The 15,767-nt window shown below is 42.6% G+C and overlaps 1 protein-coding gene and 1 long non-coding RNA gene across 4 annotated transcripts in view; one reads left to right on the top strand and one right to left on the bottom strand.

Moving 5' to 3' along the window:
• Positions 1 to 337: 337 nt before the first annotated feature.
• Positions 338 to 15,767, top strand: part of LOC132017987 (uncharacterized) — a 35,295-nt gene continuing 19,865 nt past the window's right edge. The window contains exons 1-2 of the long non-coding RNA XR_009404433.1: positions 338 to 560; positions 6,107 to 6,198. This is a non-coding gene — a long non-coding RNA (uncharacterized LOC132017987). The remainder of the gene's footprint in view (positions 561 to 6,106; positions 6,199 to 15,767) is intronic.
• The window catches only part of ADGRF1 (adhesion G protein-coupled receptor F1), a 43,217-nt gene continuing 40,433 nt past the window's right edge, over positions 12,984 to 15,767 (bottom strand). For all 3 annotated transcript variants that reach the window (XM_059400294.1, XM_059400296.1, XM_059400295.1), the window contains 2 exons: positions 14,648 to 14,714; positions 12,984 to 13,201 (listed from right to left, as the gene is read on the bottom strand). In XM_059400294.1, coding sequence (XP_059256277.1) covers positions 13,128 to 13,201; positions 14,648 to 14,714 — 141 coding nt within the window. In that variant the 3' untranslated portion in view covers positions 12,984 to 13,127. The remainder of the gene's footprint in view (positions 13,202 to 14,647; positions 14,715 to 15,767) is intronic.

Below are 15,767 nucleotides of genomic sequence, written 5' to 3'. Positions count from 1 at the left end.
TCCACCCAGACCTTTAACTTCTGACACATAGAAGGAAATAAAGAGATTCTCCCAAATACAGACCTCTTTCTTCTTGTGTGGTCTCGCAAGCCTTTCAGGAAACGCTCATGCCCTCCATACAGTAACCTTCGATATCTGCGTTTTGTTTTTCTTCTAAGAATGTGAAACCCTTTGTGATTTCTCCACCACATACTCTCAGCAGCAGTAAGAATATAAATCATTGTCCTCTCTGTCTTTTTGCATTTTTTTCTCCCGCTCATGCCTTCATGCTTTCCAACACCCAATGAAGGATTTTTACTTATGTGTTTGTTTTTCCTTTGTTTGCTGGCAGGTCGCCCCTGTGCCCAGGATCTGGGGAAAAGGGCAGAGAATGAACATGGAATACTTCCGAGGCTTGGGTGACCCACATTTTGACTCCTCCCCTGGGGCAAGAAGAACCGCATTACCTTCCCATTCAGGATATTCAGCCTAGAAGCCTGGGTGCCTTTGAGTGTGCCCTCACGCTCCTCAGAGGACATTCAGCCTTCTCGATATTCTCGTCTGTCCACGGACTGTGGAAGGTAAGGTTGGGGAAGCAAAGATTGGATCCTGTGCTCTCTGGCGTGGGTACACATCCCGTGAAGGATGTAGGTAGACCCAGCAGAAGACCACCAACTACGAATTCTGTGGTCAGTGTTTCAGTGGTTAAAATGATGATATTTCTGACTATCATAACTATCATAAGGCATTTTGGTAATCTCTTACCAGCGTTTTAGCGATTCTCGGATCTTGAGTAGTTTGGGAGCAGAAAGAAAAACGGTATTGGAGCAAGAATTTCTGAGTTTAAAACTCTCTGTTGTTACTTTTTAGGTAAACTCTGTCTCTGTTCCCTCATCTATAGAACTGAGAGGATAATTATAAGGAGGAGTAAGTGGCACTCTCTGTGTAAAGTCATGTAAATGGGACTCAGAAGATTTATAATAGAACGCTTACTGAGTCTATGTGGTGCTGATCTTTAGTAAGTCGACTTGAGTGGACTCTTTCTGGACAAGGTAGAGATGATCACCATGAACATTCAGTCATTGGTAGCACAAGGAAAATATACCTGTACCTAGGCACATGTCCAACCAGGAGGCACAGCTAGGTCTTAGAATGGTGTGTGTGTGTGTGTGTGTGTGTGTGTGTATGTGTGTGTGTGTCTGATGCCTTATTCTGATCTCCCTGTTACTAATCCTCCTCCTCCTGGAAATGTCATAAGATAACTGAGCCACGTATACCGTACATTAGTTCATCCAGAAGCATTTGCAAAGAAAATGTTGGGATGCCGTAATGAAGTCTGACCTCTTGGCGGTCGAAGTTGCTGTCTCCTGCCAAGGTGCGGAGGATGTCAGGTCTTGATCAAAGCTGCTCATTGCAGGGGCTCCTGGGTGGCTCAGTGGGTTAAAGCCTCTGCCTTCGGCTCTGGTCATGATCTCAGGGTCCTGGGATTGAGCCAGGCATCAGGCTATCTGCTCTCTCCTCCTCTCTCTCTCTCTCTGCCTGCCTCTCTGTCTACTTGTGATCTCTGTCTATCAAATTAAAAAAAAAAAAAAAAAGAAAAGCTGCTCATTGCCTACATCTATGTTCACTATGTATTTTTGCTTGTGAACTGGTTTACCAGCTGCCCTGGAGGGGGAGTCCCAGAGTTAATACCTGGAATGGGGACTTGATTGCCCTGCTGGGCCTGGCATGGAGATGGGAGGAGGTAGGGTGTGTGTTTCTGTGTGTGTGTGAGGCGGTGGGGAGTTAACACTTCTGTTGGAGTTAGCTTCAAGGTCAGCATCCCAATCTTCTGAATATCTGCTATGATGACAAAATCAGCAGCTTTGAGAGGGGCGGGAAGGTTTTGAAAAAACGAAATTCATCCAGACCACTTTTATGGATATAAGTAGCCATGTAAAACAAGGCAGTCTTTATTTTGAAAATCAGGTATAGCTCTAAAGTTCTAAACCTACAAGATCTATTCCCTCTGTATTTCTTATCTATTTCAATCTCATAGAAAATTTCTAAACTTCCTTTATGTGAATTTTTGAAATAAACATCAAATGTAAGCTTACAAGGGAGAAGACATACAGGGGGCCCCCTTTGTGGGCAAGGATAGTTTTTAAAAAATACATCCCAAATTTTTAACAATGATTATTTCTCGGAAGGATGGGGTATGGGGGGGGGGGTGCAAAAGTATAATAAGGAAAGGATTTTTTACTTTCTATCTTATATACTTTTTATATTTATAATAAAATAAAAGCTAAAAGTAAGAAGAGCTAACATATACGGAACGCATACTATGTTCCAGGAATTGTGCTACACGCACTATTTTATTTAATTCTTTTAATTCCCTGTGAGCAGGTACCATCACCGCCTCAATTTTACCATCGAGGAAAATGAGGTCTTGCAGGAGCTGAATCGTTTGCCAGGCACACGTGGCTGAGTAGAAGATAGTGAGTGCAAATGTGGAGTTCAGAGTCTGTCCTTCTGGCCGCCATAGTCAATGTCCTCAACTGAGCAAATAAATACAAGTTAAAATTCCTTTCTGAAGAACAAAGAGTCAGTCTTGCTACCTCATTGTCACACCTCCAGTCCTTCTCATGCTTATACTTGGAATGTAAAGTTTGGTTTATTTCAACACTCACTCAAATGTGTATTACGGGGGGGGGGGGCGCCTGGGTGGTTCAGTGGGTTAAGCCTCTGCCTTCGGCTCAGGTCATGATCCCAGGGTGCTGGGATCGAGCCCCACATCGGGCTCTCTGCTCAGCGGGGAGCGTGCTTCCTCCTCTCTCTCTCTCTGCCTGCCTCTCTGCCTACTTGTGATCTCTGTCTGTCAAAAAAATGTGTATTACTGGGCTACAAAACCCTTCCCAGCACCTGCCATGCCAGGGTAAGGACAATGCGTATCTGTTGGGGGCGGGGGTAGAAAACAAGAGAGCCCAGAAAAAGATATCTGAGGCTGCTGGTTGGTCTTCCTTAAAGTAGAAAACAAAAGGCAGAGAGAGAGATGAGCTAGAAAGATCCTGTAATTTAGGAAACTGAGCACTGCACATTTGGAATCCTAACTAGAAGTTATAGTAATGCCCTTTGATACACTTTTGAAGTCTGTTTTATATTAACAAAATAAAATCATTCAAACTTTCTTCTGGTTTGTAACTCCTTAGTAATCTTCTTTCTAAAAGCTTTCTTTTGCCTAGGGATTTTTTCTTTTGACAGATCAAGAGTCATTAAATTTTTCTATAGGATAATGAATAAGAAAAAGAAATATACATAATGGGGTCCTCTCCTTCATGGCCTCCTCTGGTCTTTCCTTTCCCTTTTATTTATTTGTTTTTTAAAGACTTTATTTATCTGACGAGAGAGAGAGAGAGCACAAGCAGGGGGAGCAGCAGACAGGGGGAGAGGGAGAAGCAAACTGCCTGCTGAGCAAGGAGCCTGACACAGGGCTCAATCCCAGGATCCTGAGATCATGACCCGAGCCGAAGGCAGACACTTAACTGACTGAGCACCCAGGTGCCCTCCCCAAACAAGTATTTTCTAAGCCATCCAGATAGTGTCCCAATATGAATATTTTGCTTGATTAAATCCCTGGCACACTGACCTTCATCCTCTTAAAATTTGGGGAAGGAAGGAAAAAGAAAATTTAACACCTATAGTACATAGGCACGAAACAAGCTGCTTTACAGACTTGATCTGAGCTTTCCGGTGACCCCTGGATCTTTCCCATTTTACAAACAAAGGAAGATAAGGTAGCCTGTCCTAAGGTTGGGACACAACCTTTTTCACAAGCTCCTGGTCATGCTGGTACTGCTGTTTGGGAACACACTTGAAGAATCATCACTCTGGTCTGCACCTCATGTTGTGGCAGACTTCCACATGTAAACAACTGTCAAGGTAAATTCTGCAAGTGATTCTGTAAATGTGACTTTGTTTTTATTCCTTTTCAAAGTCGATGGGGAGGGAGGTCGTATAACGGTCCCCACCATCAGGTGAGGCTGAGGACAGGTGGAACTAGCTCCTGGACCCAGGCAGCTTCAGGAAAACAAACCTACATTATCGCCAGGGCCAGCAAAGCTCTCATGCCTCTAAGAGTTGTCCTTGGCAGTGCCCAGCAGCACATTGTCATGGAATTCACAGCTGCCTTGCTCCTGCCCAGTTGGGGAACATGGCTGACATCTAAGAACCAGGAAATCTTATCCACAAAGCCAATGTGTCCCTTGGCAACACATCACACTGGGGCGCTCCTCTGCTCTGGTTTCAAGCATCAGGTCAGAATTCCAAAGGGGTGTTGCCTCCCATCTGGTTGGCATAAATGTAGCTATTGGCAATGCTTTATCTATGATTCCTACCCAGCAAGATAAGGTCCTGCCAAACCCACTCGGGCTGGTACTCTTTGGTGATAAATTTCTCTTCTCTCAGCATGTGACCTAGAGGAGACACAGGATCAGAGAAAGGCAGGACTGGCTGGATTCTCTGAGCTTATCTAATGAATGCAGCTCTGTAGTTTTACTGAAAGGGAACTGAAGCTGGGAGAAATGCCCTAGGCAACTGAAGACTTGGCCTCAGGAAGTTTCCTTTCCAAAGAAAACCCTCTACATCCGCCCAAGGACGCCATCAAGGAAACGTAACTAGCTCGGTTGGTTGGGATCAAGCAAGGTGAAATGCAGACCCATTCTGGGGAAACTCATTGTCATCTATGAACAGGGCACTCTTCCCTTATGGTTTGGGTTATTTCTCAAGCCCCAGCCCTTCCCCCCACTCTGGGGAAACTCATTGTCATCTATGAACAGGGCACTCTTCGCTTATGGTTTGGGTTATTTCTCAAGCCCCAGCCCTTCCCCCCAACCTCACTGAATCTGAAATAAAGTGTCTGGAAAAGTAACATCATGATATCTTGGTACCATGGTACTCTTTTATTTATTTTTTTTAAACTTTTTTCGATGTTTTGTTTATTCATTTGAGAGAAAGAGAGAGAGCACAAGCAGAGGGAGAAGCAGAGGGAGAGGGAGAAACAGACTTTCCGCTGAGCAGGGAGCCTGATGCGGGACTTGATCCCAGGATCTTGGGATCATGGCCTGAGCCGACAGCAGACACTTAACCGTGGGAACCACCCAGGTATCCCAGCCATGGTACACTTTTAAAAGACAGCCTCGGGGGCCCAATAATGATCCCAAAGGGGTAAATCTCTGTTGGTAAAACATCAGGCACCATTGTTCCTTGTGTGGATGGAGGCCAGGAGACTTTCTGACTAAGGGAAGTGAGGCAGAGTAGGACACCTTGGAGCAGATTCTCCTCCCTCCATGTTGGTTCTCACCACAGGCAGGTTACCCAAACCCTGAGCCCCGACCTCCTTCTAAAGAGAGGAAATTGATGTATAATTTGCTATGTTGTTTTGAGGAACAAGGGAGGTCATCTATGCTGAGTCTAGTGCAGAAACTGGAATACAGAAGGCTCATTAGTTTCTGCTTCCTCTTCCATTCTTTCTTCATATCACGCTGAGCGCTAAGATGAGCGCTGGTGCTCAAGTGAGGGTGGAAGAGTGCCCTGCAAGTGGCCTGATCCTTCCCGAGGAAGCTCTGAGGGCTGCTCTAAATACAGCCAGTTTGATGTTTGTTCGTGTTGTTTTGTTCCATCTGTCCCTAAGACGTTAGGTACAAAATGGAATCTGTAAAGAGTGATAGCTCAGTCACGGAGTGTGCCGCTAGTCTCTGACAAAACTGTAAGATATGCTAAGCGACTTCCTCCTGAAGGAAGAGATGCATCCAAAAACCCCAGAACATTCTCAATCTATTTTGTACCACGTTCTTGAATTAACTCTGAATTTGCCCAAAGCACCCAAAGATATCCCGTCGATGTGGCTAAATTTAAATAAAATACTGCCTTTCTAGCAGGTGGGAGTCTCGGGCCAACCGTGGCTAATTCTTGCTTGGCTTAGAAACAGGCAGCCTTCACTCCTCACCAGCACCCTTGGGCATAAACCCAGGAAACAGAGCTATTATGTTCTTAGCTCCCTAATCTCTTTTACTGCACAAAACACAGCAGAAACACTGCAAATTGTTCCTAATTAGAGTAGTTGGATTAAAACACCTTTTATTCCCCCTAGATTCCAGAGTGCATGTCTGGTGTATGGAAGCTTTGAGCAATTTGTCCAGGATTATTTCTTGGTCAGAGTCCGCCCCCTGAAGTTTGAGAAAGGTAAGTACAGCACAGCCCACTACCTTCTCAATAAAAGACAAACTCTCTTTCCACTACGGAATCGCTTGAAAGGACACAGATTTAGGAATCTTGCTAAAATCTGCATCAGTCTGAGAGACCTTCTAGGTGCTTCCTCAGCCCCTTTATTTGTTCTGAAAGAGACAGAGCAACTTGGAGAAAATTTATCTTTACAAAATTTCTAGTTACAGATCTAGAAGAGCTAATCCAATATTCGACCAGGCAAAGTCTAAACACGATTCCATTCTATATTAAGTGTGAAACCTTCCAACAGTGGGATTTCTTATTCTGCATGCCTGTTATATTCTTATATCCTGACACAAGATTGGAATGAGCATGTCGAGGTCTTTATCTTCCTTGACTCTTGCATCTTTGAAATCTCTCTCAAATTGTTTGGAAGCCCCGTTCTCCTGATTTCCTTTCTACTTCACAAGCTGCTCCTTCTCATTTGCCTTTCCTGGATGTTCCTCCTCTCTTTATGTCTAGATGATGATGCCCGGGCTCAGTTCTTGAACTTCCTCACTTCTGCCCTGTACTCACTAGGTGATTTCATTGGGTCCTATAGCTTTAAGCACTATCTTTAGCCCAATAGACTAGTGAACCCAGCAGCCACCTTGACATCTCAAATTGGAGGTCTTGTAGGCATCTCAAAGACCTGAAGCAGCTGGCCAGCATGAGTTTGGACAGCCCTGGGGCCTCTGAGATCAAGGAAATGAATCAAGGGGACTTCCAACGTTAAGATAACTCATGCCTTCTCCAATTTAGACACACACACACACAAACACCACATTTATTTATATTTAACCATGGCTACATGGATATGGTTTCAGGACTCAAAAAACTGTGATTTCCTGCTTCTCAGGGAAAATCTGTTAATTATTTTATCTTATTCTTGTGATAGTTATTTCCATATTTCTAAGTTTCATGATTATAGTGTTATATCTTGTTTTCTCAGTTTAATTGATTTCCAAACACAAAGAAAGAAGATTTAGATCTCTTCTGCCATCTTCCCAGCTAGACATCCTATTCCCAAATACTTATATTGTTATTATGTTGGTTAAAACAAAATCACTTTACGTGATTGGTATTCTGTATATTCTATTCATAGCTGAGCTAGATGATATGTTTAATTTTTTTTTTCTGCACATTTTGATTCTGTAAGATGTAACACTTTTTTCCCCATTTGTTTGGATTTCTGTATTCTCATCAAAAATTAATCCCAACACCCCCCCAGGTGTGTAAATCTCTTCTAAATAACACTTGGATCTATTAGGTGTCCTATTATTTTCATCTTCTTGAGTGATCTTCCTGCAGATCCAACCTGGATCTGCCCCAGGCGGTTGTCCAGGTAGCAAGTCATTTTATCCCCACCCTGGAGGCTCTCTGCTCTCTCTTCTAACACATCTTTACATCTTTCATTTCTGCAGTCCCAATCTTTTTCTTTCTGGATTTATTGCCACATTTGGTATAGTCTATTTCCCAACAGCTTTTGGGAAAGGAAGAATTGCAGGAGAATTTAGGGAGAATTTCTGTGTCTGAAGAGATCTTATTTCTTCCTTGCACTTAATTGCTTCTGGGTTGCAATAATTTTTTCTCAATATTTTGAAACCATTCTCCATTGTTATTTAGCTCACAATAGAACTGTGAAGAGTTCGATAATATTCTGATTTTGATCTTTCACACAAAACCTTTTTTTTTTTTTTCCCAATGAAAATCTTTGGGTCTTCTTTTTCTCTTCTGTGACCTGAAATTTCACAGTGGTGTTGTCTTAGTTGGTTCAGGCTGATATTACCGTAGATTGAGTGCCTCATAAACAATATTTATTCCCCATAGTTCTGAAGGCTTTAAGTCCAGGATCAGGATGCCAGTATTGTCAGGTCTGGCAAAGGCCCTCTTCTGAGATGCAGACTGCCAACTTTGGGTTTTGTCCACATTTGATGGAAGGGGCTAGGGATCTCTGTGGAGTCTTTCATAAGAGCACTAGTACCAGGGCACCTGGGTGGCTCAGTTGGTTAAGTGTCTGCCTTCAGCTCAGATCATGATCCCAGGGTCCTGGGATCAAGCCCTGTGTCAGGCTCCCTGCTCAGTGGGAAGTCTGCTAACCCTCCTCCTGCTTGTGCTCTCTCCTTCTCTCTCTCTCTCAAATAAATAAGATATTTTTTAAAAAGAGTGCTAATCCCATTTCAAAGTCTCCACCACCATGATCCAAATCCTTCCCAAAGGCCCCACTTCTTACTACTATCAGCTGGGGGGTTAGGTATTAATACTTGAATTTGGAGGGACACAAACGCTTGAGAGACCCTGGGTCTATTTTCACTTATCAACTCCTTGAGTGTGGCCAGGACCTGTGACTTACTTTGAGCAATAGAATGTGGTAGAAGTATGTGCTGTCACTCCCTTGATTACCTCATGCCATATTCTGTTTTAAAAGCAGACAGGAGTAAGAGACTCTTCTTGCAGGCATAAGGGTATAAGTAGCCATGTAGGAGAATCCCATGTGGCAGGGAAGTAGAGAGGACCTCTAGGGTCTCAGGGTGTCCTCTGGGCAACAGTCAGCAAAAATTCAAGGTTCTCATCCCCACAACTACAAGCAAATGAATTATATCAACCACTTGATGGAGCTGGAGTTTCCCAGTCAAGCCTCCAGCTGAAAATGCAGCCCTGATTACAGTCCTGTGAGACCCTGAGCAGAGGACCCAGTTAGCTGCACCTGGACTCCTGGTCCATTGAACCTGTGTGATAATAAACATGTGTTGTTTCAAGCTTGTAAGCTTGTAGCAATTTTTAAATTCCACAATAGCAACGATTGCAATGTCTTACTCTTTCGGACTCTTTGATTGTTTTTAGTAGCATTTGGGGAAGGAGCTGAGGTGAATATTGTGTGTAATCAATGGGTTAGAGAAACACGACATATGATGTGATCAAACACACTTTTTAAAAAAGTCATCCTTATAAAATTAATTGAGTGGGTAAAGCTTTTGCTTCCCACCCGGTACGTTCCAGTTATCACTCCAACGTGTTCTGCCCAACGCAGCACTGTGGTCACTTTCAATAGCTAACATGCTCTCAGTTTGGTGATGAGCATGTCCAATCTCATGTAATAGTAATAAATACAAATAATGTTGTGTTAAATTTCTCTTCTCCCCCAACAGAGTCCTGCTTTGGGTTGACTGTTTGCACTGGCACAGCTTTGCTGATGGACATTTTTGCATAGATTTTCTTATGCTCCTTCTACCCCATCTTGGGCACTGAGGCTTCTGACCTCCTTTCTCTCAAGTTCAGGAAAGACTTGTTACAAGACTGGGCTGCCTTCACACAGTGTCAGGTTTCTCTGGATAATAAGGGAAGGTGCATTTGGGAGCTCTTCAGAAATTTCGGATCCCTGACCTCTCTCACATGTAATTCCTTCAACTCATGCAAATTCATCTGTATTCTGTGTGCTCACTTAGGACTCCTTCCTTGTCCCCTAATCTGGCTTCATCTCTACCTTCTTGCTGCTCCACCACTTTGAGTGGCCCTGTGTCACACAGTACTCAAGCCAAACCCATATTGTCTCTCTCTTACTTGCTGGTCTCACCATGCACCACATGTAGGGGAAGCACACAGACACGCTTCACCTGCCAAAGCCTAGGCGTGGAGGCTGGTTTCAATGCAGAGACCATTCAGGATCCCACTGCTAAGAGCTATGGCCCCGGTCCCAGGCAAGCATCAGAACCCTCCTTTCCTTCTCCTAGTCAGCCATGTGATCTAAGGGAGGGCAGAGAAATCTTTCATTAAGTTTGTCAAGGGACAAGCATCTCTTCTTCTCTCACCTTCTGGAGTAGACGAGAAGGTTCGTGGAGCAGCTTTCTCCGAGGAAATTCTCAAAAAATTGTTTTTTCTTTTGATTTGTTCATCTCTGTAGAGTATGAAACCATCTACTGGTTCCCCCATCATTTCCTTTGACTATCTCATTTTAGCATTTCACGTGTGCTGCATCTTGGTGCCACGGGGAACCTTACATTTTCGCTTGCTGTATGTATGCCTATTTCATCCACGACCATTAACTAGAAATCCCTCTTTCCTTTCCATTTGAATATTATGAAGGCTACTCGTGTCGGGAGACTAACAGATACTTTAGACTTTATAACTCTTAAAATGACCCATTCAGAAATCTGTTCTCTGCCCTACTTGAACATGCCTACTGAATGTTCAATGTGTCCATGGGACTGAATTCAAGATGCACTGCCCTGAGCAGGACATGTTTTGATAAAGAGCCTGGCCTGAGTACCAAATGTTTGGCACAAATTCACATACTCTGTTGCCGTCCTCCAACAGTGACTCCAAATGGGCACCATGAAAATGCATCTACATCTCGTCTCTTGTCAGGAGGAGAAGAGTGAAAGAATGTGGGGAGAGACTGTCCACTCTGGAGTTTGACCTTTATGGGTTTGCTCTTGACTAAGTGCTGGTACTCACATCTGACCTCTCTAGCCTGAAAGACAGAACTGCTGCCTGGGGATATACCCAGGCAAACTGAGGCAGAGATGGGGAGGAAGCTACCCTGAGTCACTCTGACACCATGAGCATCAGGAGCCTTAGAGACATCTAGGATCAGAACTCTTGGGAGGGACATTGGAATGTCCATGAGAGAGAGAGATATGGGGCTGAGGTTTCACCAAAGAGATTCTGTAAGCCGCAACTGTGAATGTATGAAAGGCAGAACAAGAAAGGGAGGCAAAGCTGGGTGGGCCTAGTCAGGTTTATCACAAATGACCGTGCAGATTATGGCCTAGACCACTTACGGTAGCACCATTAATAGTGCAGGCAGGAGAGGGGCACCCTCTTCACTACACAGCCTGTGAAGCCCTGTGTGATGAAACTGTCAGGTTGTCCTTCATCATTCCCTTGGAGACTTTAAGAAATGACTAGGAGGACATGTTGAAAAATCCTAATTTCAATTAAAGAGACAAATAAGAACTCTAGATAATATTATGGACCAAACTGTGTTTCCGCAAAGTTCATAAGTTGAAGCCCTAATCTCCAATGTGCCTGTATTTGGAGATAAGGCGATTTAGGAGGCATCTAAGGTTCAATGAGGTGATCAGGGTGGGGTCCTCATCTGATAGGGTTGGTGCTCTTATAAGAAGAAGAGACACCAGAAACCTCTGTCCTCTATGAGGACAGAGACCATGTGATGACCCACCAAGAAGGTGGCAGTCTATGAGGAAGAGTGGTCTCATCAGAAAATAACCCTAAAGACAGCTTGATCATGGATGTCCTAACCTCCAGAACTGTGAGAAAAAGAATTTCTGTTGATTAAACCACCCAGTTGGTGGTATTTTGTTACAGTGGTCTGAGTTAATATACTACTGTAGAGAGCCATTAAAAGTGAACATGACTTCATCTTGTAATGTTCAGGCTATCAGGGCAACACAAAAAATAGTAACTAGATGATGCAAGACCACTAGAGGATTCTACAGACCAAAGAGTGTAGGATCCTAGTTACAAGTACATAAACAATGCCATTTCCTTCTAGTCTGACTTATACAACCTGCTTCCCATTATAATTCAACATCCACTGCTACTGTGCTGGCACTGCCTGTTCACCATCCATGCTGCCCTGCTCACAGTCTTTAACCTATTCGTGGCTTCTTTTTCTGCAGCTGTCAAACAGGGACACTCATGTTCTCTATTCACAAACTTATTATAAAGATTAAATGAATTACTATAGGCAAGGCACTTAGAATAGTGGACACTTACTTGAAACACTACCTGTGCAGATTTCTAGGATTTCTAAGATTTCTGGAAACAGGATTGAATTAAAAGGCTCCTTTCTTCTGGTCCAGCAATCAGGGTTGAAACTCATGTGAGCCCAAGGGGTGAAAGTGTGGAAAGGAAATGTTGTTTCATATAGTGTCTCTCTGCCTGCTGTATTATATTTCATCCAACAGTGGCATTGGCTATAGATTCAAGGAATCCCAAAATACAATGAAAACCGGGATGTATTAGGGTAGCTCCATAGACAACCAAAATCTCCTTCAGTTTTCCTCTTACACAGAGAGAATTATGGCAGTATTGAATCTAATATCTGACCTTATAAATTCTGTTAGTGTTGCAAGTGATTTCCAAAAACTGTTATGGGCTATAGAACTGGACTAGGGACCCCAGGTCTTAAAAGTCCCAGGGCCCGTTTACTGGCTTCCCAGCCTTCACATGTCACTCTGCTGGTCTGAACATCTGTTTCCTCATCCCTGCTCTAGATCAGCCTGAACACTTCACTTCACTGGACTGGGGGCCAGATGAAAGCACCTTGTAGACTGAAAAAGGTTGTATTACTTATGAAATATTACTGTACTTCCCAACTAACTCCTACAAGGCTGTCTGAAATAGAATTTTTCATTTGATTTCTGATTACATTTCAAAATTAAGTAACTATACCTAAAAGGCAAAAATAAGCATATAATTCAACTGAAAAATTGGGGAGGTAAATGCCCTTTCTCTAGGAAATTTGCATCAATGACTCTTTGATAGAAAGTGCACATGGCCCATCAGTTTATCCAAGGTGATTTCGTGAAGTTTTCTTACTCCAATTCAGATAACTGGAAAGGTCACTTGAATAATGCTATTTTATAAGAAAGGAAATCATAGGTTGTAGCAGTGAAAAGTTGGTACCACTGACGTGATTTCCAATAAAACCTACTTTCTACATTTATGATGCAATTCCTTTGAATCAAACCACATGGAAATAAATCGTTCCATTTAACTGAAGATACAAAGAGCAGTGATGAAGCTGCTGAAAGCTTCTTATTTTATTCCAGACTCCTAAACCAAAAAATTCCATTTAAGATTGAGCTAATTTTTTCACTGACATTTAGCTCTAAATGTCAAGTTGCACCCAAAAATTTTTCTTGAGTTTATGGTTCGCAGCCTTATTCAGTTGATAAAAACTGAGTTAGCATGATGTCGTTTGAGGATTCTCCAGCATGAGAAAGTGCATAAATGCCTATGAGAGGAAAAAGAGGATAAGAGTTACGTTTCTACGTCGGAATCAAGCATGAGACCAAAATGAAAATAAGCCTGTGCAAATCCTTGCAAGTCTGGCCAGTTCCAGGAAGATGGCAAGGAAAGCTACAGAAGGCAATTGGTTGACAGGCAGTATTTCATTAATGCCAAAGAGACGTGCATTTGTCAGACATCTCTCATTTGAGAAGAGAAGCATCACATCTTTCAGATGCTGTGGAAAATGAGATAAAGTAGATGTGAGATCATAAAATGTTATTGCTAGAAGGAAACTTCATGATCTCTTCGTTTTTCATTTTACTGATGAGGGACATGCATCCAAAAGGTTAAGAGGTTTGTAAAAAGCACTCAGACTGGTTGGTGACAGTGATAATGGGACCCAAGTCTTCTGGGTGAGCATGCTGAACATTTGGGGAGGGAAGTGCTGTTTCAAGTTCAGAACCTTGAACTTTATTTTGGAAGTCAAATAATTTTGCTTACAATCTAAAATGAATGGCCCATTTCCCTGCTTTAATAAAGATATTAACATAATTTAACAGGAAATGGAACTCAGGCACTAAAAGATGACTTCAGCTTGACTTGTCATGCAGTGACTTTTCCTCACCCCCATGCTCCACTCTTCTCCTCCAGGCATAGGACAACAATCTGCAATGCTTACATACATAACAGTCTTCCAGGAGCTGAATATCATTGACTTTAGCAATATCCAATATGTGAGTATAAAAGCAATGCATGTCCCAGGTGGAGGGGACAGTGCTTTCTCACCCATAGCAGGTGATGGCTTCCCCTTGGTGAACTTGGGGACATTTTAGGCAGGAGAGTACATTTGATGGAGCACAAACACATAGCCCATGCCCACTGCTCAGCAGGTGGCACAAGAAGGGCCACTCTCCAGTGACACAATTGGTATTTGACCACACTCCCGCACCCCATGACCTCGACGATCAATGTCACCGATTTATAGAATGTCTAAGTGACGGAATGGAAGTGATGAAATTAAAAGGGACAATAGTGGTCTCCATGAGCATCAACTTCCCCACCATGTTCTGTTAGCCCTGAGCACCATCCCGATGAGCTCCAGAAACGTGACCAGCAGATACACCTGCACTTCTCCCATGAGGCTGTTAAAAGTAGCCCTTCAGGGGTGCCTGGGTGGCTCAGTTGGCTCACTTAACGTGTCTGCCTTCAGCTCAGGTTATGATCTCAGAGTCCTGGGGTTGAGCCCCATATTGGGCTCCCTGCTCAGCGAGGAGTCTGCTTCTCCCTCTCCTTCTGCCCCTACCTCCCCCCATTGTTCTCTCTCTCACACACTCTCTCAAATAATAAAAAATAAATAAAAATAAATTTAAAGGTAGCCCTTCAGTTTTCCTCCTATGATATATTCACACTCTTCTATTTTTTGTTAACCTTTGGCTTACTGTTAACTCACCTTTGTGCTGCAATGGGTTGAAAGTTTTTGGGAATTTGGGTTTGGCAGACACATCTGATGAGTCTTGCTGCATCAAAGAAAAACAAGTCATTTGTACATTAATAGTATTCTTTGAGTCACGCTCTGCATTTCCTGACATCTTAATGTCATTAGTGATTCTTTACTTCACTTATGTGGTGCCCTGTTCTCTTTTCAAGAAATTAGAGTACTCTTTTCTTACCCCTTCTCTGGCTTTAATCTATTTAAAATGCTTAAGAACATATTTCTAAGTGAATCTTTTGTTCCTGTTTATTCTCACAACTTTTAACAACAAACTAGAAAATAGTTTTAAGGAAGGCATTATCTTTTTGTACGTCCATGCTTAAATTTATTTGGTTTACACATTTATCTCTAGAAGAGGAACCCATGGAGAAAAAACAATAGTTCTATAAAAATGGTCTCAAATAAATTGCCTTATTCTCACTCATCTTAGCATTCAAATCCCTTTGTGAATAATCCTTTAGTAACTGGAGCAGAGGCTAAACGGAGTTCAAAATTTTGAAAACTGAATTTTCTAATGGAAATAAAATATTTAAATAAAAATCATACTTTTGGGGAAAGGTGGGAGTTTAAGAAAATTGTGTCTTTGTCTATTCGATAATTGACTTATTCATTAATTTAATGTCTCCTATTGAGTACCACCATGTGCTAGACACTAGGAATATTGGAAAGAATGAGCTTCCATTTCCTGCCACAGTCCATGTCATAAGGAAGCTAAATCAAGATGGGAGAAATAAGTTCTCGTTATATGCAGTGGGCAGCCTGATGATAACTCCTAATTTTCACTGAAATATATAAATGGCTATCCCACATTGAGCCCTGGGGTGGTGGGGGGAATTACCACAGAGACAAGGATGAGAAATGTCTAAAAATTCTAAAGCAAAGTAATTGATTTTCTGTAAGTTTGGACTCAGTAAACATATAATACTGTAGTCCTAAAGACAAATTCTATAGTCATCATCATTGCATTTAAAACTGAATCTCATCCCATTTGGAGAGAACAATCTTAGATTACAAGACACCCAGGGGCTCTACACAGTCTGGGGAAAAGCAGCCTCTTCAGACATGGGGCTAAGCTGTT

The sequence above is a fragment of the Mustela nigripes genome, chromosome 5 (assembly GCF_022355385.1).
Source record: "Mustela nigripes isolate SB6536 chromosome 5, MUSNIG.SB6536, whole genome shotgun sequence".
Classification (NCBI taxonomy): Eukaryota; Metazoa; Chordata; class Mammalia; order Carnivora; family Mustelidae; genus Mustela; species Mustela nigripes.
Note: the sequence above shows the minus strand (reverse complement) of the source record. Positions and strands in the feature narration are given on the sequence as shown.